This window comes from Plectropomus leopardus, chromosome 2, assembly GCF_008729295.1.
Source record: "Plectropomus leopardus isolate mb chromosome 2, YSFRI_Pleo_2.0, whole genome shotgun sequence".
Taxonomy (NCBI): domain Eukaryota; kingdom Metazoa; phylum Chordata; class Actinopteri; order Perciformes; family Serranidae; genus Plectropomus; species Plectropomus leopardus.
In genome coordinates, this window is record NC_056464.1 from 12360166 (window position 1) to 12379922 (window position 19757).

Consider the following 19757-nt stretch of genomic DNA (forward strand, 5'->3'; position numbering starts at 1 on the left):
CCACACACTGAAAGTGCAATATAGGGGATAATTGAGAGGGATTACTTCTGTCTGAGGGATTACTTCTGTATTTGCATTGTTTTTAGGAAAGTCCTGCATATCTTAAACTTTTCATGTAGTGCTATCATTGGGTCATGTGGATCCTGTTTGCAGACTTGCATATGATATTGCCCTCAACATACACAATTAAAGGTTGAAGGTTTAAATGTATGTCTTTAGCTTTGCATAAAAATAAAAAAATATCTTATATAGGACAAACAACATGCACCAAAACACATACACATGACATCATGCACTGATTGCTTTTCATTTCCTTCTTTTATTGCTGTAAATTTGCAGCAATGGTGCATCTGCAAGCTTCTTCCTGCAGATGAGACATTCTAGCACATTTAACAGGGTCTTTAACACGGTGATTTCAATGTTTATCGCTTATTTATTCAACATGTCCGTGAGTGTTGGTGTAAAATGGTGAAGACTGATTGATTAAAGTGTTGGAAATTCAATTTACAACTTGTTGTTAAGAGTTTACTATTGAAGGAGATGTGACTGAGTAAAGGAGGGAGTAATTTTGGACATAGCTGTAAGTCAGAGTTTTAGATCTGTTGTCAAAATGATGGAGGATACAGAGATTATGAAGCCATGTGCCCCTGATCATCTTATCACTTGACTTTTTTTTATATCTGCACTTCCATCATAATGCTCAATAAATACTAAATTCTCATTTGGATACCAGACACATGCCAGCTTCAATAATGCCTGCACTGGCCTTGATTCAGATGTGAGGATTATTCTAAATTTGAGCATCCTGAGGATCCTGCATGTGACCAACAATTCTTTTGATTTATGTCATCACTGTAACTATTAATATCCACTGTGTAAAACATGTGACTCTTTAAATAGACAATATTTTTGTTGTGTATTTAAAGTGAGCATTTTTATGCTTCTTCCTCCCTTCTAGCTGGTGAAGCTGTGCAGTGGAATGATCGAGGCCGGCAGGGCATACGTCAGCGCCAACAAGCTCTTCGTCAACGGCATCAAGGACCTGTCCCAGCAATGCAAGAAAGAGGAGACGATATCGGTGAGCGGCAGTCGCACTGTCCTCAAAAACTGACCGCCTGAGAGCTGTACATTTACCGAGGAATGTTTGAGGCTTAGTGTCTCAACAAACGACCACTCATCTATCTTTGCGAGTGCATTCCTGTGATTCCCCAAATGAATAATAACAGTAGAGCAGTATAAACAGTATTGTCCAGACACAGAGTCCTCCAGCTGTTTTAAACATGACATATGTGACCACATGCAGACAGGAGATGTTTATGCTGATGGTTTACATGGCTGGAAGCAAAGACATCTGAAACCTGCTTTATGGTTTTCTTCTAGGGAAAACATTTGGAGTAGATTTCCTGTCAGTACGGGTGTCGCCCTGGTAGCTTTTGGGTGAAGCAGTGCAGACATCATTGTTTTACAGTCAATAACCACTAGCATTTAAGCTACAGTTTGTGACTTGAAAACCACTTTGTGTCATATTTGCTGAATCTGTCACTATATCCACACAGTATTATGTCAGGCAGATATATTGGATCAAATATGAATCACAACTCTGTGACTGCATCGCCTCTTTCTAACCTTAAATGTTTTCAGAAACATATTTTAGTGTACCGTTTAGCTGTAAAACTAGAAGTTTGTGTCCTGTCTGTCGTGATGGATACTGTCGACCAAAGCATCGCCCACCGGCTGTACCACCATTCTCATTTTACAGCTAATTTACAGCTAATTAATAAGATTGACAGCTGCATTAGAACTTCTAACTTCTAATTGGTTGTTTTTGTTCACATGTCATAAAGGCAAAGGAGCATGACTTTTTAACAGATTATCTGTTTCATTGAGTGATGAGGGAATATAATGACAGTTTCAGCAAATATTAAATAAGATTTTTTTTCCAGAAAAAGTTACCAGCTACAGCTTTAAGACTGATTTTTACCAAGTACACGTCTAGATCATGTATTGTAGAGTAAGAGTGTTTTTTTATGGATGTGAAGTTTATTTTCAAATGGAAACCTGTGAGCTTACATTGTATGTCCATGTTTCGTCACCATTGCAGGAATGCCTTGAAAAGTGTGGAGAAAGCCTCCAGGAGATCGTCAACTACCACATGGTAAGACACACACGCTTACACACACACACACACACACACACACTAGTTTTAGCCACAGGCAGGAAGTCAAGGTAGATTGTTGTTCCGACACGCCCAGGTCCTCTTGGCATGTTAACGTCTTACAGACATCCAGCCCTCCTGGGTCCAGTGTTGCAACACACACACACACACACACACACACACACACACACTTACGCAGAATTTAACTGTGACCTCACTTTGTGACGGTGAATCTGTCCACACAGGCCAGTCCACATGCATGTGTCTGATTCAAACCACATGCTTCACCAGATGTGTACGGCAGCTTTAATGCATAAACATTCACACAAGCAGAAAACACACACACACACTCACACACACTCAGCTATTATTCATTTAACTCTCTCTCCATGAGTAAGTGTGATTAAGAAATGTCATTTTCTGGGAATCCCCTTACAGGTTTGTGAGGCCCCATCGGCAATTTGACAGCATAAGAGATATTATTCATTCATTCATTCATTCTCAGTAACTGCTTGTCCTCTCAAGGGTCGTGGATAAGAGATGACATATGAAATTGTTACAAGTCATAAAGATTTATAGTTACATTTAAAGGTGTCTTTCTGCCACATTATATAACACAAATGATTAGGTCATACATGAGAGCGTGTGGCGTTTGTGCATGATTGTATTTGTGTAAATAAGAGAGGTAAAATTGAGATTTGTGACGGTGAAAAGGGGAATATATGGGAGAGAAGGAAAGTGAGCTGGAGAAAAGAGAAAGCTGTGGGAGGACAGAAGGGGGTAAAAGGAATAAGGAGAAAGATTAGAAAAAGAGGCAGCTGCAGCAACACCACAATCAACAGTTGCTACAATTCCAACTTTTTCTTTTTAGACACATTTTTTATGAAACATTTTTAGTGGCATGGCTTCAGTTTTTTCTCACATTCTGCTGAAGTTTTGAATTAAAGCTTTTATATGTGACATGAGGACATAGAAGACCTACATCTATGACAAAAGACTGATACTCAGGCTTGCAGGTTTTCTAACACTAGTATTTTAGGGCTGCTACCAGATACACTGGTTGGTATCATTTTTGTTTCTTTCTCTTAAAACTTATTGTTTTTAAAGTTGGTGTTGTCCCATCTTTCTGCCAAACTATGACTTCTACAGGCTGTTGTACTGTGAGTGTACATAGTAGACGCATATCAGCAGTTCTTATCTTCCTCTTTTCACCTCTACATCATGCTTTGACCTTGTCAGACTCTTAGCTTCCCCTTTTTACTTTTACAGTTGCATTGATTCTGCTAAGCTATCTAAATGCACTTATGTGCTACAATATTTTGTCATACTGTCTATCACACTCTAAGGGCCCTATTTAAACTACCTAGAGCAAATGGTCTAAAGTGCATGTCACAAGTGAATTTAGGGCATGTCGAGATCCACTTTTGCTACTTCAATGGTGCATAATGTGGGCGCAAAGTGAGATGCAAGGGTCAAAGAGGTCGCGCTTAGTCACTTAATTAATCATAGACGTGTTTTGGCCATAACAGGAGTTCAACCAATCACAGTATCATGTCCCATTCCTTTAAAAGCCAGGCGATCCTGCTCCTGCTGCATTGCTCTCACATGGGAGATTTGAAAAATTGGAGAAGCTAGTTCTTTTCTGATGAGAAGAGGGGCAGTAATGTCACTGCAGCAAATATTGTGGGAAATTTAAGCAGTGAAATTAAAAACTGTAATGAGAAACTTGACAGAGAAAACAGAACTGAACTTTTACTCCCTGAGATAATCAATGAAGTAACATTGCTCCTTGTGTGTAAATGCACACAGTGTCTCTCTTAAAGGGCGGACCAGCAGTGGACAGCAGCCCTGTTCTTTGATATGTTCCCATTTTTAAGAATGTAATTAATACAGTATGTCCATAATTAATGATGTACTATTTTACCAAGCATAAGTGTGTTGTGAACCCATGTAATCCAGTCTATGTTAGCACATCTTAAGATGCTGCTCTATTCTGACTTAAGACCAGAAATTTGGTAAATGGCACTTCAAAATAGCAGTGTGCCAATGCACCTGATCACACCTCATTTTAAGACCTACACGCCCATGGGCGCACAGATGGCCGCAAGCACATTTGTTACTTACACAATGTGGCCGCTAGCCATGAAAATGAAAACTGCATTAGTTTTGAAAATAGCAAAAACAGTTTTACTGTTCTGTGCAAAATGTTGTGTAATTTCTTTCAGTGTTTATTTTGTAGGGTTTTTTGGCAGATTACATATATATGACCAAACAGATATACAGTATTCTATTGCACAACACAAATTAGCTTCACTGAAGTAGTCAAAGGGCATTTAAACACTGCTCTTCAGGTAAAGACATACCCATTGGTTAAATAGTCCAGGAAGTAATATGTACAATAGGGTTCAACAGATTATTGCGTGGCAGATTTTCATTATTTTTATTATTTGGCATTTTGCTGATTTTCTGTATCAGCATTTTATTGTAGTGATTGCCAATGAAATTGATTAATTAAAAATGCAAGTGTCAGTATAGAAGGAACTCTTACATACTTTGTAAAGCCTCAGGAAGCTGCTTTTACTTATTAATTTTTATTTAAATTTTTTACTTGACTTTATAAAAAAAAGTTGCAGGGAATTTGCTGTATATGATGTTGAAAGTGTCAGCTTTGATTAACCATTTGCTAAAGGCATTTAAACAAAGCTTTGTGGTGGAGTTTGTATATTCCAACTTCCAAATATTGAGAGAAAGGTTTTCATTTTTATTGTAAATGCATATTGTTTTCAGATATCAATTATTGATCTCATCACCTACTAATAGTTGCTATCGTATCAGTCGACCCAAAAAGCACAACACGGAATAAAATTGTTTAAAAAAAGAAGGTGATTCTCTATTTACTGCCCTGTTATTTCCACTATATTTTACATTTTTGCAACCACACTTTACTGATGCTTTTTCATTCCACTAAAGTCAAGCCTGTTTAACTACTGCTGTCATTAAACAGCTTTTGTTCATGCTGATAAGTTACTTTCTCTGTTGTTTTTTTTTCATCACCACCTGTTTCTATTCCTCTGCTCCTCCGCCACCTCTCCATCCATTCCCCCACTCACTTACCCTTCACCACAGGCGTCCCGCTCCTCCTCTCTAACACCCAGGAATTACACTAATAGCTCGTCTGGCAGACAGTATGAATGGAGGGTTGGAGGGAGGGGAGGGAAAGACACAGTGAACGGAAATCTGTCTTTGTTCGACCACCCACTGATGCCTGTTTCTGCACCATCTCTGCTCTCGCCAGACACAAAGGAAGCCATTCAAACAGGAAAATGAATCTCCCAGTAAATCACACGATAAGAAAATATGTGTACTTTCATACATACATAATTCTTGCCCTTAATCTTAACAGACTGAGTTGATAACATGGTGGATTAGTGTGAGGTTGGTATGTACTCACTTAACTTTGGTGTAGCTTTCTCTGCTGTGGTGGAATTTTTCCTGCAAAATCAGCACAGTGGTTTGCATATCTGCAGCTTTGGTGCAGAGTAGATACAGGAGAGATGACTGATGGGACTTCTACAGTAGAAGACATTGAGGATCTGAAAAGCTGAGAGTGCTGGGGAGTTGAGTGGAGACATGCTGTAGGTTGAGTTGGGTCATACTCTGGACACCATAATCCAGAGCAGGTTTTGATTGAACATTTGGATGAGTGTACATGTAGGGCCAAAGTCAATCTGATGAAACTGATTAAGATTTTTTTCATTGGATTTAATTGTTTCCTTTTGAACTGGCAGATAGGCTGTACCACCCTGGAAAGTACCAAACAGAGGGATATTTTGGTCAGAGGTAGACATAAGTAGTCAAGGATAGGAAAAAAGGGGGAACCATGCTGATATAACTATGGGGTTGATGCGTTTTTAACCGTTAAAAGGACACTGCTGATTTTCACCTTTTATAAAAATGTGGGTAGTATGAGTAATGAACTGTGGTAACCTTCCCTCCATCTTACCAGCACTCAGATCTCCCTGATCAACATTAAGCTCAAATCTGGATTTTTGCTGGCTCTAGGGCTGTTCCTCAAACTAAAAATTGTACTTTTGCATTTTCACATGCCCACCACTATGGGCACAAAAGTATAGAAGTGGAGCAAAAAATAAACTCAGCCCTCCCTTTCTCTCTTTTTTCCCTCTCTTAAACTCAGATCAAATGCTAAAACTATTCAGTTCTGATTAAACATGAACCAAGATTCGGTTACTGTATTGGCTGTTTCTGCCTAAAATGTCTTATGAGCCATATTTTAGTGCACTGTTTGTTTGTAATTTGAGAATTTGTGAAAAGGAAGTGGGCACTTTATGGGTTCAGAGACATGAATATAGGAGCTAAGTGTCTGATGTCTAACTAACCCCATGAACCAAACTGAGGCAGCCATTTAAAAGATATTTTTAAAGAGGAGCCGCAGGCAAGTTATAAATATTTCCACATTGTACATTTTTGAAAATTTGTGAACGAAAGCAAAACAGTAGAGTAACAGCCTGTGATGTCACCAGGCTTTGCAGGAGCGTCATATGGCGCGTGCACACACACACAGACACACACACACACACACACACACACACACACACACTAAGCCTGTAATCCTCAGTGTGTATGTTTATTTAGTAGAGATTGCTATAGAAAGTTTAATCCACAGGCTGTTGGCAGTGATTGTTGTATACATACAGATTGTGTATGTGGGTATGAAACAATCACAGTCTAAGAGCATTTGTGTGTGTGTGTGTGTGTGTGTGTGTGTGTGTGTGTGTGTGTGTGTGTGTGTGTGTTTTGTGTGGGCATTGATGCATGCACCGAGGTATTCTCGTCCCTGCAAATGCACAAATCAGTGAGACACACATATTTGCTTAATAAAGATGGATGGTCTGCCTAGTGTTCATTATATTTGGAGGGTGGTCAGAAATATTGAAATGGAAAAGAAATCCTCATCTTTGCTCAATGTGCACAAGAAATAGTGAGAGAAAACATGAGGAAGGAGAGGAGGAGAGCTGAAGGAGTGTGAGATGGGAGGAAGGAAGAGAGGTGAAAATCTCACAGTTAACAGGAAGAGTAATCTGGGATCCTTTAAGGCTAAAAATCTGTTGAGGCAGCAGCTGAGTGAGTGCACATGTGTGTATGTCCTCATCTCTGTTTCCTCTCTCCTTTGCCTGTAGCACAGTCTGCTACAGTGATCATGTAAAAAGGTTTGTGTTGCCATCTTGTGGTGAGATGCAGCATCTACAGAGTTACAGACTTAATCCAATCATATTTACAGCTAGTTCTTCAACTGCATAACACCGACTGAAGCTCATATTATGATATTAATGCTCATGTTGTACACCTTTGTTTCTTTGTCTTTGCACAGATATTGTTTGATCAGGCTCAGAGGTCCATCAAGCAGCAGCTTCACACCTTCATTAAAGAGTGAGTAATCACAATTGGTCAAGCATCTGCCTGTTGCTGTCATAAAGATGGCGTAATACATGTTTAAGTGCAAACATAATGAGTTAAGGTTGGTTTAGTAATGAAAATGTACATCATAAGGCAATAAGGGACTGTTTTTAATCCCCCGAAAATGCCCAGCAAATAACACGTCATGCATTTTGAAATAAAAGACCTGCAGTGATCTTGTGATTTAGCATAGACATGGACAGAAATTAAACTCCTTGTCTCTGTTTTTACTGCACCTCTGTCAGGGATGTGCGTAAATTCAAGGACACCAAGAAGCAGTTTGACCGGGTGCGTGAGGACATGGAGCTGGCCCAAGTGAAGAACGCCCAGGCACCCAGGAACAAAGTGCACGAGGCTGAAGAGGCCACACAGGCCCTCATACTCAGCCGCAAAGCCTTCAGGCACTTGGCTTTGGACTACGTATTACAGGTGACACACACCAACTCCAAATTATGTATTACCAGTGTTGTCCAGTAGGTGGCGCTGACACTCAATAGCTGCTCAACTCATAAAGACAAAAACTGATATAATACTGTGTTTTTGAAAAAGTGAATAAATCGTATAAAATAATAAAGACAACCCAAAAAACAAAATTTTCCTTTTCCTCTTTGTTTCAGATTAATGTGCTTCAGGCCAAGAAGAAGTTTGAAATCCTTGATGCAGTAAGTGGCTCAGCTGTATTGCCTCGAACTTCTAACTGACATCTCAACATTATTGTATATGTTTTGTATGTATGTGTCAGTTAAGTACATGTGATGCAACTGTGGTATGAGACACATTAGCATTACAGCTAAATTACAACCGTCACTGTCTCTGTGTGTCTCCTGCAGATGCTGTCCTTCATGCGCGCCCAGTACACTCTGTTCCAGCAAGGCTTTAACATCTTGGATGAGATTGACCCCTATATGAAAAAGCTGGCTGCACAGGTAAGATGAATCCAATGAACTGAAAATACATGCACAGTGGACGTACCTTTGCACTGTGTTACTACTTTTGTTACTGTATTTGCTCAGGATCCCCTTATGAACATTTGGGAAATAGTACACATGCTGGATCAAACAGTGCTGTCTGGTATTTATTGACATTTGCATTGTCTATTTAACTGTTGGAGTCTTGTATGTGGTAGTAGAATAACATATTTTTGTTTCATGAAATGCATTAGATGTCTTACAGCAGGAATCATGACTTCATGTTTAAGTTATAGTCTACATTTTTTATAGAGGTTTGTTTAGTCATAGAAAAATAAAAATGTGTTCATCTGAGACTTTTCCCCATCTTTCTGGTCATTTAGAGACATTTTTGTCTTGTATGTACAGATATACAATATATAATACATTTGGTATTTCTTGACTACGATAAAGTAATTATACACTAAAAAAAACGTCACCGTGACTGCAGTGATTAACAGTTTAAATGTCTACAGCAAGAGATAAGTAGATGTGTTAGTGTGTATGTCTGTCTGTTTCTTTGACTCTGCTGTCGTTTGCTCTGTGCAGCTGGATCAGCTGGTCATCGACTCGGCCATGGAGAAGAGGGAGCTGGAGCACAAACACGCCCTCATCCAGCAGAGAGTGAGACAACAGCTTTTAACTCCCCACACTCACTGCCTTAAAGGGACAGTTCACCCCAAAATCAGAAATAAATATTTTCCCTCTTACCTGTAGAGCTATTTATTAGTCTAGATTTTTTTGGTGTTAGTTGTTGAGTGTTGAAGATATCAGCTGTGAAGATGTCAGCCTTCTCTCAGACATAATGGAACTAGATCATCATGGACGAGGACATGAAAGTTCCTCCATGAAACCACTCACAACAAGGTCTGTGGATTATCTTTAATGACCAGATCATGATTCGGGGAAAGAGATGTTCCTGTTAGGTTTTTCAGTTGTAGTTTTTGGGCGCTTTGAACACCACAAGCTGAGTGCCATCTAGCTTCATTATATTCAACACTGCAGCTCACACAAAGCAATCTAGAGTGATAAATAGCCCCATATGAATATGTGTTTTTGATTTGGGGACAAACTATCCTTTTAAAACTTTATGCACTTTGCAATGTTGATGAAAACCGAGAGCAACTAGTATTTAGTTTATGAAATCTTTAGACAAGAATGTGTTCAGCTGCGACAAGTTTTTCTTCTTCTGCATTTACTTTTTTCAAAATCAGGTGAATGTACAGCCTTCCAAGACTCTCGCTGTGATTAATGCTTGCACATATAAACTTTATTGACCTTGAATTACAGGTTTTTATTTTTAATATCCACTGCTTATGTTTCTTTTCCCTCAAACATAAGGTTTATGTAATATTATAATTACCTTCTTGGAATCTCATATGCTAAGAGTAAGTGTATCCTGGTATGTTTTATCCTTGTCGGGGGAAGTTAGATAAGTTACCAGAGATGTTGTCAAACTAGATTTTTTTCCTCTCACTGAGCGTGACAGGTTCCTCCTAATTCAGTGGAAGAAGTATATTCAAACTGCTCATCTCTGTTTCTCTGGAATCTAAAATGGATCTTGTTACAACAAAAACAAAAACTGGTCTTAAGTTAGAATCGAATGTCATGACTGTTTTAAAAAAAAGTGTTCTGTGGAAGCATTGAATTATTTTTATCTGTTTTGTGACTTCAACTCATGTTTATTTATTTATGTTTTCTTCACAGAGGTACAAAAGCTTTAATTAGAACAACTTTATGAGTGAATGCAGTTTTTTCTTCAGGCCCAAATTAAGAGTTTCAAGTCAGTAAGCCCACAAAGACTAGTTTGATATATTTATTTTATGGGTCCCTCGGTTGAATAAAAACAATTCTTTCAAACCATCGCTCTGCTAAACAGTCACGCTCATGCACAGATGCACAAAATTCTTCCATCTGTTACCTGAAGAGATGCCAAAGTCATGGCTGTTTTTCTGCCTGACTTGGCCCTTCCCTCTGATCGATTTAGTTGCCAAGTGGAGGCATCCTGCCAGACGCAGCATGCAGCTCTTTGCCCGAGCTAATGGCATTTCAGCAACACCTTCTCTTTAATCTGAAAGCGTAGCGCTGATTGATGCTTATTGACCTTATGTTTTTTTCATCATTTCATACTTGCAGAACAAAGTGTTGTGTAAGTATGTTGTGCACAGAGAGGTGTTCCAGCTAAAAATGACTCAGTCTCTAACAAAAAAGGAAGAGCAATTTTCTGGGAGGCCTTGTGTGTTAAGTCTAAACTGACAAGCTAATCACTACTTATGAAAAAACACCTTCTGGACACTGACTTGAACAGTAACATACATTTTAAAATAAGTCATGGTTATCTTGTTTTAACACCTTTTATCTCTCTTTCTCTCTCCTCGCCCGGTTCTTACCGGTCCATGTTCTTCCTCCAGACTCTGATGCAGGTGAGTTGATGTTTTTCACTTCTGTCTTAAATACTAGTGTAGTGACTTGACAAAAATAAGAAACCTACAAGCCAACGAGGGGCTGCTATGCCTAACTGGCTCAACCTCTTTGTGTAGCATGTCGTTGGAATAATTCACATCCCCAAACATGCAAATAACGTGACAAATAACATAAATTTATTCGTGCACCATCAGGCCCATCCACAGCTTGGATGCTGATCTGCACACACTTGTATCCGTGAAGGACTTGTTTGCAAATTAACAGCTTGAACAATGGCACGCTACAGGTGACGGTTAAAAGACTGTAGGCCTCATGTGGTAAACAAACTTGTTCTATGATTGAAGCTTCACCTATTTTTTTCTTTCTCACTCCACATACCATCTACTGTGCAGCTCAGGTGAATACATACTACTGCAAATACAGACACATATTAATGAACACAATTCAAAGATGGTTCCAACAGCTGAGATTTGTCCATGACATTTCATGCTATGCACATCACTGCAAAACATCTAAATATGACAATCTTGTCAAGTTTCAGAGGTTTAAAAAGGTGAGTGTGGAGTTGTGTATATTGTGTTATATTTCAGGAGCAGTGCTGCCCACAGAAATTACTGGGCCTCTGAATACTGTCCAATAAATGGTCTCTTCCGAAATCATAGACTTTATATAAAGATGGACGACACGCCCCCACTTACCTCCGCTATGCTGAAGTGAGGGATATCCGGGATATGAGCTTTGCCATCTTGCAAGGGTGATGTCATTGAGAGCCTGCATCTGCGCAGTGGTGATGTCCAAGGTGGGGGATTTCCCACCAAAACACCCATCCAACCAATTGTGAGCAGCTACATTGAATGCAAGCACACAGATTGGCTGTGGCGGTTGTCAATCATGGTGGAAAGGCCCCCTTTTATATAATTTAATAATGCATTAAAACTAAACTTATCATAAAAATAAACACTTGAAACATCAGGATGATGAGAACTACCTTCGGTGACAAAAACTGTCTTTGGGAAAAATTTAGTTGGCATGTACTTTGAGTTTTTAGTTTGGCCTGTGACCATATGCTAACATTGATGGGCCGGCATTAGGACCTGTACTGCAGTCAAACACCAGGGGACAATCGAGACTGAATAGTCTCATGTTGGGGGAGCTGTCATGTCGTCCATCTTTATATACAGTTCATGTCCTAAATAAGTTTTACCACCAGTTTTATCATTGCATGGGTATGCTCTCTTGCTCCTAATTAAGAATTTCTCAGGTCAAGTGGCTGGCTTTTGCCAATTTTTTTTTCACAATTGTGTTTATTTATTTATTTATTTATTTATTTAATTTTCAATGATTGTGTACGAAAAGAAAAATCATGCCATTTTCAGGATTTTTCATTAGGACACTGGCAACATTTTACTAAAGTAGTACTAAATACAATGTTTATTTTTGTCTTCTTTATGGATTTCTTTCAGGAGGATTCGATTTTCAGATGTTGTCCATTAAATGTATCTCTTAGCTCAGTTGTCAACCTAGATCACAAACAAAGATCAGCCACACAGGCCATAAAAAAAGCGCAAAGTCTTACATTTTTAAATCATTTTAAATGTTTTGTAACATACAGTTTTGCATGTCTTACCTCAGACCTCCTTTCATTTCTTGATTGATTCATTTGAATACTGCCGTTCTAAAATCAAACTCCAGTGCCTTGGAGAGTGTGGACCAGCAAGTGTGTGTGTGTGTGTGTGTTTGTGTGTGTGTGTGTGTGTGTGTGTGTGTGTGTGTGTGCGTGCGTGCGTGCGTGCGTGCGTGCGTGCGTGCGTGCGTGCGTGCGTGCGTGCGTGCGTGCGTGCGTGCGTGTGTGTGATTTAGCAATGTAGAGCAGACTGAGTGGTGGATGTATAGAGAGAGGTTTTATGGTCACATGCCGGCTCTTGTTGTGAAAATCAATAGGCCGTTTGGAGCTGTATAGTGCAGACTGTGTGTGTTTGAATGCCAGTCCCTTCATCTTTTTAAGCTTGAATGTGGATGTGTGCAGGAGGGGTGTGTATGTCAGTGTTTGCCTGGAAGCATCGCAGACAAAGCATGTCCACATGCTTCCACTGAACTCCTGTGTAAATCTTTGGGTCGTGTGTTCTTGTTCCTGTGGGCAAGACAGCATCAGCATGCTTGTGCCGGTGGTCAGGTGTTTTTTGGGAGGCTTTTTTCCCATTGGCTAGCCTTACTTCTGTCTTTTGACCCCACTAAAGTTTGTGTGTTTCATCACATGTAGTGACTTTGTGACCCTTGGCTCCCCCGACATCTCATATGTTTCTCTACCCTGCTTACAACACTCACCTAAGGAACTTTAATGCTACAAACCCTGCAAGCTTATTTTTGTCTCCCATTTGATGTCTTTGTTCTCTTGTTCTAGATCTCTCAGCTTCTCCTTCATTTTTCTGTTTTCCTCCATCCCTCACTTGCATAGAGGCAAACACACATTCCTTTGTTTCTCATAAAGGCACATGCAAACACGCACACACACACACACGCGCTTACATTCACAGCTTCTCACCCTCCCTCTCTTCTGCCTCGCTTTGAAGAATTCAGCTCTCCCAAATATCCTGCTGCTATTTTGTTCTGTTCCAATTTGTCTTATCTGAAGATTTAACCCCAAGGATTTGTCAACATGTCGGCAAGCCTGTTAAGAAGATATAATTGTCAAAGTAGAAGCTCAAAATAGTTTCAAAGCTGTGACGTCTTTTGTCTGCTCAGCCAACGCTTTCCATTATTATCTTGTTTTGTTCTTTTTGAAATTGATTCAATTATAGATTTTTTTAGTATTTAAAATTGCAGAAGTTGTTGTGAAGATGGGTTATTTTTTTATCTCCTCTTCTTTATGTCTCAACTTTGAAATCCCCTTCTGTCTATCCAAGACACTCACCCGCATCAGTCTTTCTCACCCAGTCTTTATCAGTGCAAATCAACAAAACATTTTGTCTCACTGTGGCATGCAGTGTTTCTGTTTTGCATTGCATACCCCTTAAGCATCAGGGCTAAATACCAGGTATTGGGAATTTGTTTTTGTTTTGTTTTTTAGTAAGTAACCATGGTCATTTAAGCTTTTGTGTGGAGATGGTTTATGGTGACATTTCAGATATTTCATTTCTTGAGGTAAATAGCACTTATAGTACTATATAGATATTGAAATATTTCAAACTTATTGTAATGCCCTAGATTCTATCATGTTATATCTGGAGTGGTCAAATACAAATCATTGTATCAACCAGTATACAAGTATAAGTATGCAGAAGCAGTAGTGAGCACAGCTGGCTCCGATGCACAATGCCAACCTCAACCCACTTCCTCCTGTGTTCACTGGCAGCTCCAACCACATTTAACAGATGGTATTATGACGCGCTGTAGCTTTTTGAATAATAGACAAAGAGCAGAGGACAGATAAAGACAGAAGAAAGATAAAAACAAAAACAGGGACATCAATTTAAGATCCAGTCCCTTTGAATTATAAAGTAAGTGTCCTTGATGTAAAGAATTCCTTTTCAGTTTTTTGTGTTTTCGAAAACTACATGATTAACAGTAAGTTTTGTGTGTCTTAAACAAACTTAGTGGTTTTAATTTAGGAATCAAAAACTCTTTATCCCATAAAAATCACTGAAGCTCCCTTCACTGCCATTTATGATACATTTTGCAAATGTTTGTCACAATATCACAACTTCATCTTTCGACATTTCAAATTTCACTGTCGAAACACTAGACCTGTGAGAAAAAAATATTCTCAACAGACTCATCAGCATCATGTGAAACCAGGCGCACAGATCTTGGTTAGACGATTGTCAAAACCAATCAGTGATAATGCATCAGCAAGTCAGACAGAACAATATTTTTTATGTCTCCCACCATCTTACTTTGTAATTGCATTTGGTGGAAAAACCAAAAACAAAAATGCTAAAAACCCTGAAGGCAGAAAGAGAAGGAGAAATAAATCATCAGATGATTCAAGAAAAAATGTTGCCATGATCCTTTTCAGATTTTCTCCCCTTCTTTTTTTTAAAACTGCCCCTGTAGTATGCAAATGCAGTGGTGCAGGAAGCAAAGCCACGAGACAGCGGAGTTTGTGAATTATAGATGGTACACATCCTTTATTAATGGACCATTAAGTAACTGCAGCAGTCAGATAATAATAAGATCCAGCTTCATTATGAATGTAGTTTGGACTAAATTTGAAGTCACATTGGGCAACTTATTTTTCAGCTGGAGGATATGTAAACACTTAAAATATAAATTTAAAATCAGTGACATGTTGACATCCATGACATTCTCACCAACATTAAGCCAAATCGAAGTTCTTTCAGAGGTCAGAAATTATTTTAAGCATCCCATCTCACAATCTTTACTTTCTCTCCGTTTTGTGTTGCTCTTTACTTTCACTGTTTTTTGGTAAATCCGCCTCGACCACCCCCTCCCCTTCACATTCTCCCTCTTTCTCCTCTCTCTATTCTTTCACAGCAGTCTTTTATGTGTGCAGGACTTCATTGTGGCTCCCAGGGGGATTGTCGCCTCAGCTCTCTCCTCCTCCATTGTAACAGCATTTGGCTGTACAACTTTTCAAATCAGAGAGAGGTAAACAGAGACAGGGAGCGAAAAACAGAGAGAAAACTATTCAAGCGCTGTAAGAAAAAGAGAGGAAACATTGTATAGATAAATGTGGATTAATGCAGACTATATTTTAACACTGTCAGTTCAAATGATAACTAGACTATAACCTTAATATTCACAGTAAACAGATTATAGTGTACATGTGCACATGCTGAAGATGTGTTCAGGCTTATAGCCTACACAGTACAGAATCGGGGCTTAAAAAGCAAGGAGCCTGGTGGTCTAGTGGTCCTAACATACCATCACAATCTCTTCAGTTCAATTTAAGCTTGGGACCTTTGTTATAGCCCTTTTTCTTGTTCTCCTCCCACATTTCCTGTCAAATTGTAGAATGAAGTTAAAAATCCAAATAAATTGCACATAAAACATGTGTTTATTAAAACATGTGTCTATTGTTTACATACAACAATAGAAAAATACCATAGTTGAATTAACATCTCTGTCAGGGTCTTAGACATCTTAGACATATTCTGACATATCAACGAATGCTAAATTCTGCAACATCAATATTTTTTTGGGTCCATAGTTTGGATTCGGGCCTTGTTGCAGCCTCCTGTGCCGGCGGACACTTGTGTGCTGCGATCCTCCACAGCCCTGTCTGATTTAAGGTGGGAAGAGGGGGCTCCGGGCTGGTGTTTGGGGAGCAATAATGTCAGCTTGATTAAGCAGGAACAGTGTCCAGAGCCGCAGACAGATGGAAAGCCGACTCCCCAGAAACTGTGGATGTAACCCAGGGTTTCAGAATAGCTCGAGGGGAGCCCTTAAATCGTGTAGGGTAGGGAGGAGGCACCGCACGGCCGCTCACTCGGGCCCCGGCCGTAAAAATGAAATGTTTGATCTCGGGCAGCCGCGACGGGGTCAGCGGGGCACGAGGACTCCGTGACAGCTGTATGATAATGAGCGCTCGCGCCACATTCACGCGGCCGGGGGTAGTCTGCAGGTGGCGCACAGTGAAGGAACGGCACGAGCGCGCTGCTGTTGGCTGACAGTCTCACATCTGAACTCGCGTGGGATGCGCGCGTATGTTTCGTCCGCTGCTCCAATTTAATAACCTGGTTCATATTTTGGAGATGGACAATTGTCTCTGATAAACATCTTTGCATTATTTATTTATTTATTATTACGTTTTTTTAATGTGTTGACATTGAGGTAAAGATGCTGTTGGATGTCAGTGTGGTTAAGATGAAGATATTTGGCAGGCTGGACTATACTCTGGTGAGGAATGTTATTTCTTTCGTTTTGTCTTAGTTTTCTTTAGCCTGGAGTCAGTTTTCATGAATACTTTTGTTATCATTGCTTTGTTTAACCACACTCCAGATGGACTTAACAAAGAAAATCTTCTCAGTCAGTTTGTCTCCTTTTTCTCAACGCTGATGAATTTAACTTTCTTTCTATATTGGTCTTTATCAGTAAGTATTGGCAAGCTTTGGGGCTTTGATGCATGTGTTTATCATTGTATTTGCATATGGTCCTTTTGAATCTGTTTAAAAACTTTGGAGGAAACACTTCTGAGCTCTCACCCTCAGCAAGTGGCAGGACTGTTGAGTCACATCAAACTATAGCCTGAGTTATTTGTCACAAACCTGGAAAAATGATACAAGATGTTGCTTAAAATACATGCAAGTGACATTCTGGCATACCAGTGTCACATGTTGTCTATGTCTTTATGATTCTGGGCCATTTACATTAATCTACTAAAAATGATCAATTTACATTTATAGCAATATTGAGTGGAAAAAAGCTAATTGTGATTGTTTGGGCCTCTTGGATGATCAATGAAAAGATCTCAATACTTTTAACCATGTCAAAAGGGTGTTGAAAGAGCATGATGACATCAATGTGCAATCATACATTCAGTGTTTTTTTTCTCAAAAGAGAACACAGAATTATTCAATAATCTTATAAAGAAAGGATATACAACATAGAGCATGGGTGTGTGTGTGTGTGTGTGTGTGTGTAGTCTGCCTGTGTGCACAGCTTGCCATATGCTCAGTATTACCTTGCCCCAAACCAAAGGCCTCCTTAACAATAGTGAAACCTAACCTCAGCTCTCATTTAAATCTCTATTTTTCACTTCACTGAGCAGGTGGCATCTGGCTTTAAAGGGAAATCCAACTCTGTGTGGACAAAACAGATCAGAAAGTAGAGAATCACTTAGCTGACAGGTACAGAGGTACCAATTTGACATTTTCTTTAAAGGTTACCTAATGAACAGGTGGTGAGGAGGATAGACATTTTTGCCAGAAAGAAAAGGCAGCAGAGGACTTGTTGAGCAGTAGCAGTGTGTTCACACAGCTACTGTATGTGGGGCTGATAAGGCCCTATCTCTTTTATCTCTTGTTCTGATTAGGTGTATGTTTATATGTATTGCTTCACAGTATAACAGACCTAGTATTTATGCAGTGCATTCAGCCCTGTATTCACTTTGGCTGGACTTTAACCTGCATTTTTACACAGAACGAGGACTGTGGATTTTGTACCTCATCACTCTTTGCAAATGATTACAGCCAACACTAACTCTTTCAATATTCATTTAAGCATATTATTAAGACAAAAAAGGAGGGGGAAAAAGCCATCATTAAACTAGCTATAGTTTATAGAATTGAAAGGATGACATCTGTTGTTTTTGATGATGACAGTAGTGCTGTTTTTGCAGGGCAGGTGCAACTCATGAAAACTTGGCCTATGCAGTTTTAGGAAGTTCATTACACAAAATGAAATCATGCAGAATAAAGAAAGCCAAACACTAACATTTATCTTGTGCAACAATGTTTTTTTCCCAATAGGACTTTTCATATGATGACCCCAAACTGGAATTCAATGTGGATGCACCCAATGGTGTGGTCATGGAGGGCTACCTCTTCAAGAGGGCCAGCAACGCATTCAAGACCTGGAACAGGTAAAAGAGTAGTGAAGAGGGGGAGCATAACAGAGAGTAAACTTAACAATAAGAATCTAGTTGAAGTTAGTGAGAGAATCAATGCACATGCAAAACTGCTAATGTAGGGTAACATATCCATAAAAACACATGTATTGTACAGAAAAGGTAAAAAAAAAAAAGAAAAGCATTCGTCGTATAGTATTCGTCATCAAATGATCAGGGCCCACATGACAAGAGCCATGATTAATTACATAAACTTTGGACTCCCTTATTTTTTTTTTGTTGGATGAAAAAGTGGTTTGGATAAGAAAGTAGAATGCCCTCCAAGTCAATCGATTCTCACCTATAGATCTGTCAATCACTACAGTCTTTTCTCCTTTGCACGGCCAATTTCTGCACGCAGACATTTGATTGATTATGTGCCTCTCATAGGAACTGTCTAACCCCGTACCTTCTCCCCTCCTCTAGGCGGTGGTTTTCTATACAAAACAGCCAGCTGGTCTATCAAAAGAAACTCAAGGTACAGTTTCATTTTGTACATTTAAATTCAACTTTTTTTTATGCGTTTGGCAGGGGATGTTGTTTTTGGGGTGTTGGTCAGTCCCATTCACATGAACACAATATCTGATGAATGAGTTTGGATTTCCTAAAATTTGGCAAAAACATCCTTTTGGACTCAATGATAAACTGATCAGATTTTCACAGTCAAAGTACAAGCTCATTGTGACCTTGCATTCATCTCATTTTCATGAATGCAATATGTCAAGAACACCTTGAAGAAATGTCTTTTAATTTGGCAAAAATGTCCATTTGGACTCAATGATGATTAGATTTTGGTGGTCAAAGATCACTGTGACCTCACAAAACATGTTTTTGGCCATAACACATGAATCCATATGCAATTATGACAAAATTTCACACAAATGTCTGAGGGAATAAGATGATGAAGCGATTACATTTCATATCCAAAAGGTTAGAGGTCAGCTTCACTGTGACATCATAAAGTCCAGCAGAAACACTCTTTCAGACAATATCAACATGATGTCTCAGGAAGAGACCAGGTGACATTTGGTCAGATACCGAATCGGTGACACTAATTTTGGGTGTCCACTTTGAAACTGTGCTGATTGTGTAGGTCTTCTGTGCTGCTGGGTTGGAGATGTGTGTGAAGTATCCACATTTTAGAAAATTGAGCTTCTTTGCAGCAGAATTTGAAGCATTGTAATGGCTA

General features: G+C 39.3%; 1 protein-coding gene across 4 annotated transcripts in view; it reads left to right on the forward strand.

The window, feature by feature from the left end:
- The window catches only part of acap3b (ArfGAP with coiled-coil, ankyrin repeat and PH domains 3b), a 76140-nt gene that overhangs the window by 41922 nt on the left and 14461 nt on the right, over nucleotides 1-19757 (forward strand). For all 4 annotated transcript variants that reach the window (XM_042501170.1, XM_042501178.1, XM_042501185.1 and 1 more), the window contains exons 3-12: nucleotides 959-1078; nucleotides 2102-2155; nucleotides 7545-7603; nucleotides 7876-8059; nucleotides 8248-8292; nucleotides 8461-8556; nucleotides 9127-9201; nucleotides 10989-11000; nucleotides 18432-18544; nucleotides 18995-19046. In XM_042501170.1, coding sequence (XP_042357104.1) covers nucleotides 959-1078; nucleotides 2102-2155; nucleotides 7545-7603; nucleotides 7876-8059; nucleotides 8248-8292; nucleotides 8461-8556; nucleotides 9127-9201; nucleotides 10989-11000; nucleotides 18432-18544; nucleotides 18995-19046 — 810 coding nt within the window. The remainder of the gene's footprint in view (nucleotides 1-958; nucleotides 1079-2101; nucleotides 2156-7544; nucleotides 7604-7875; nucleotides 8060-8247; nucleotides 8293-8460; nucleotides 8557-9126; nucleotides 9202-10988; nucleotides 11001-18431; nucleotides 18545-18994; nucleotides 19047-19757) is intronic.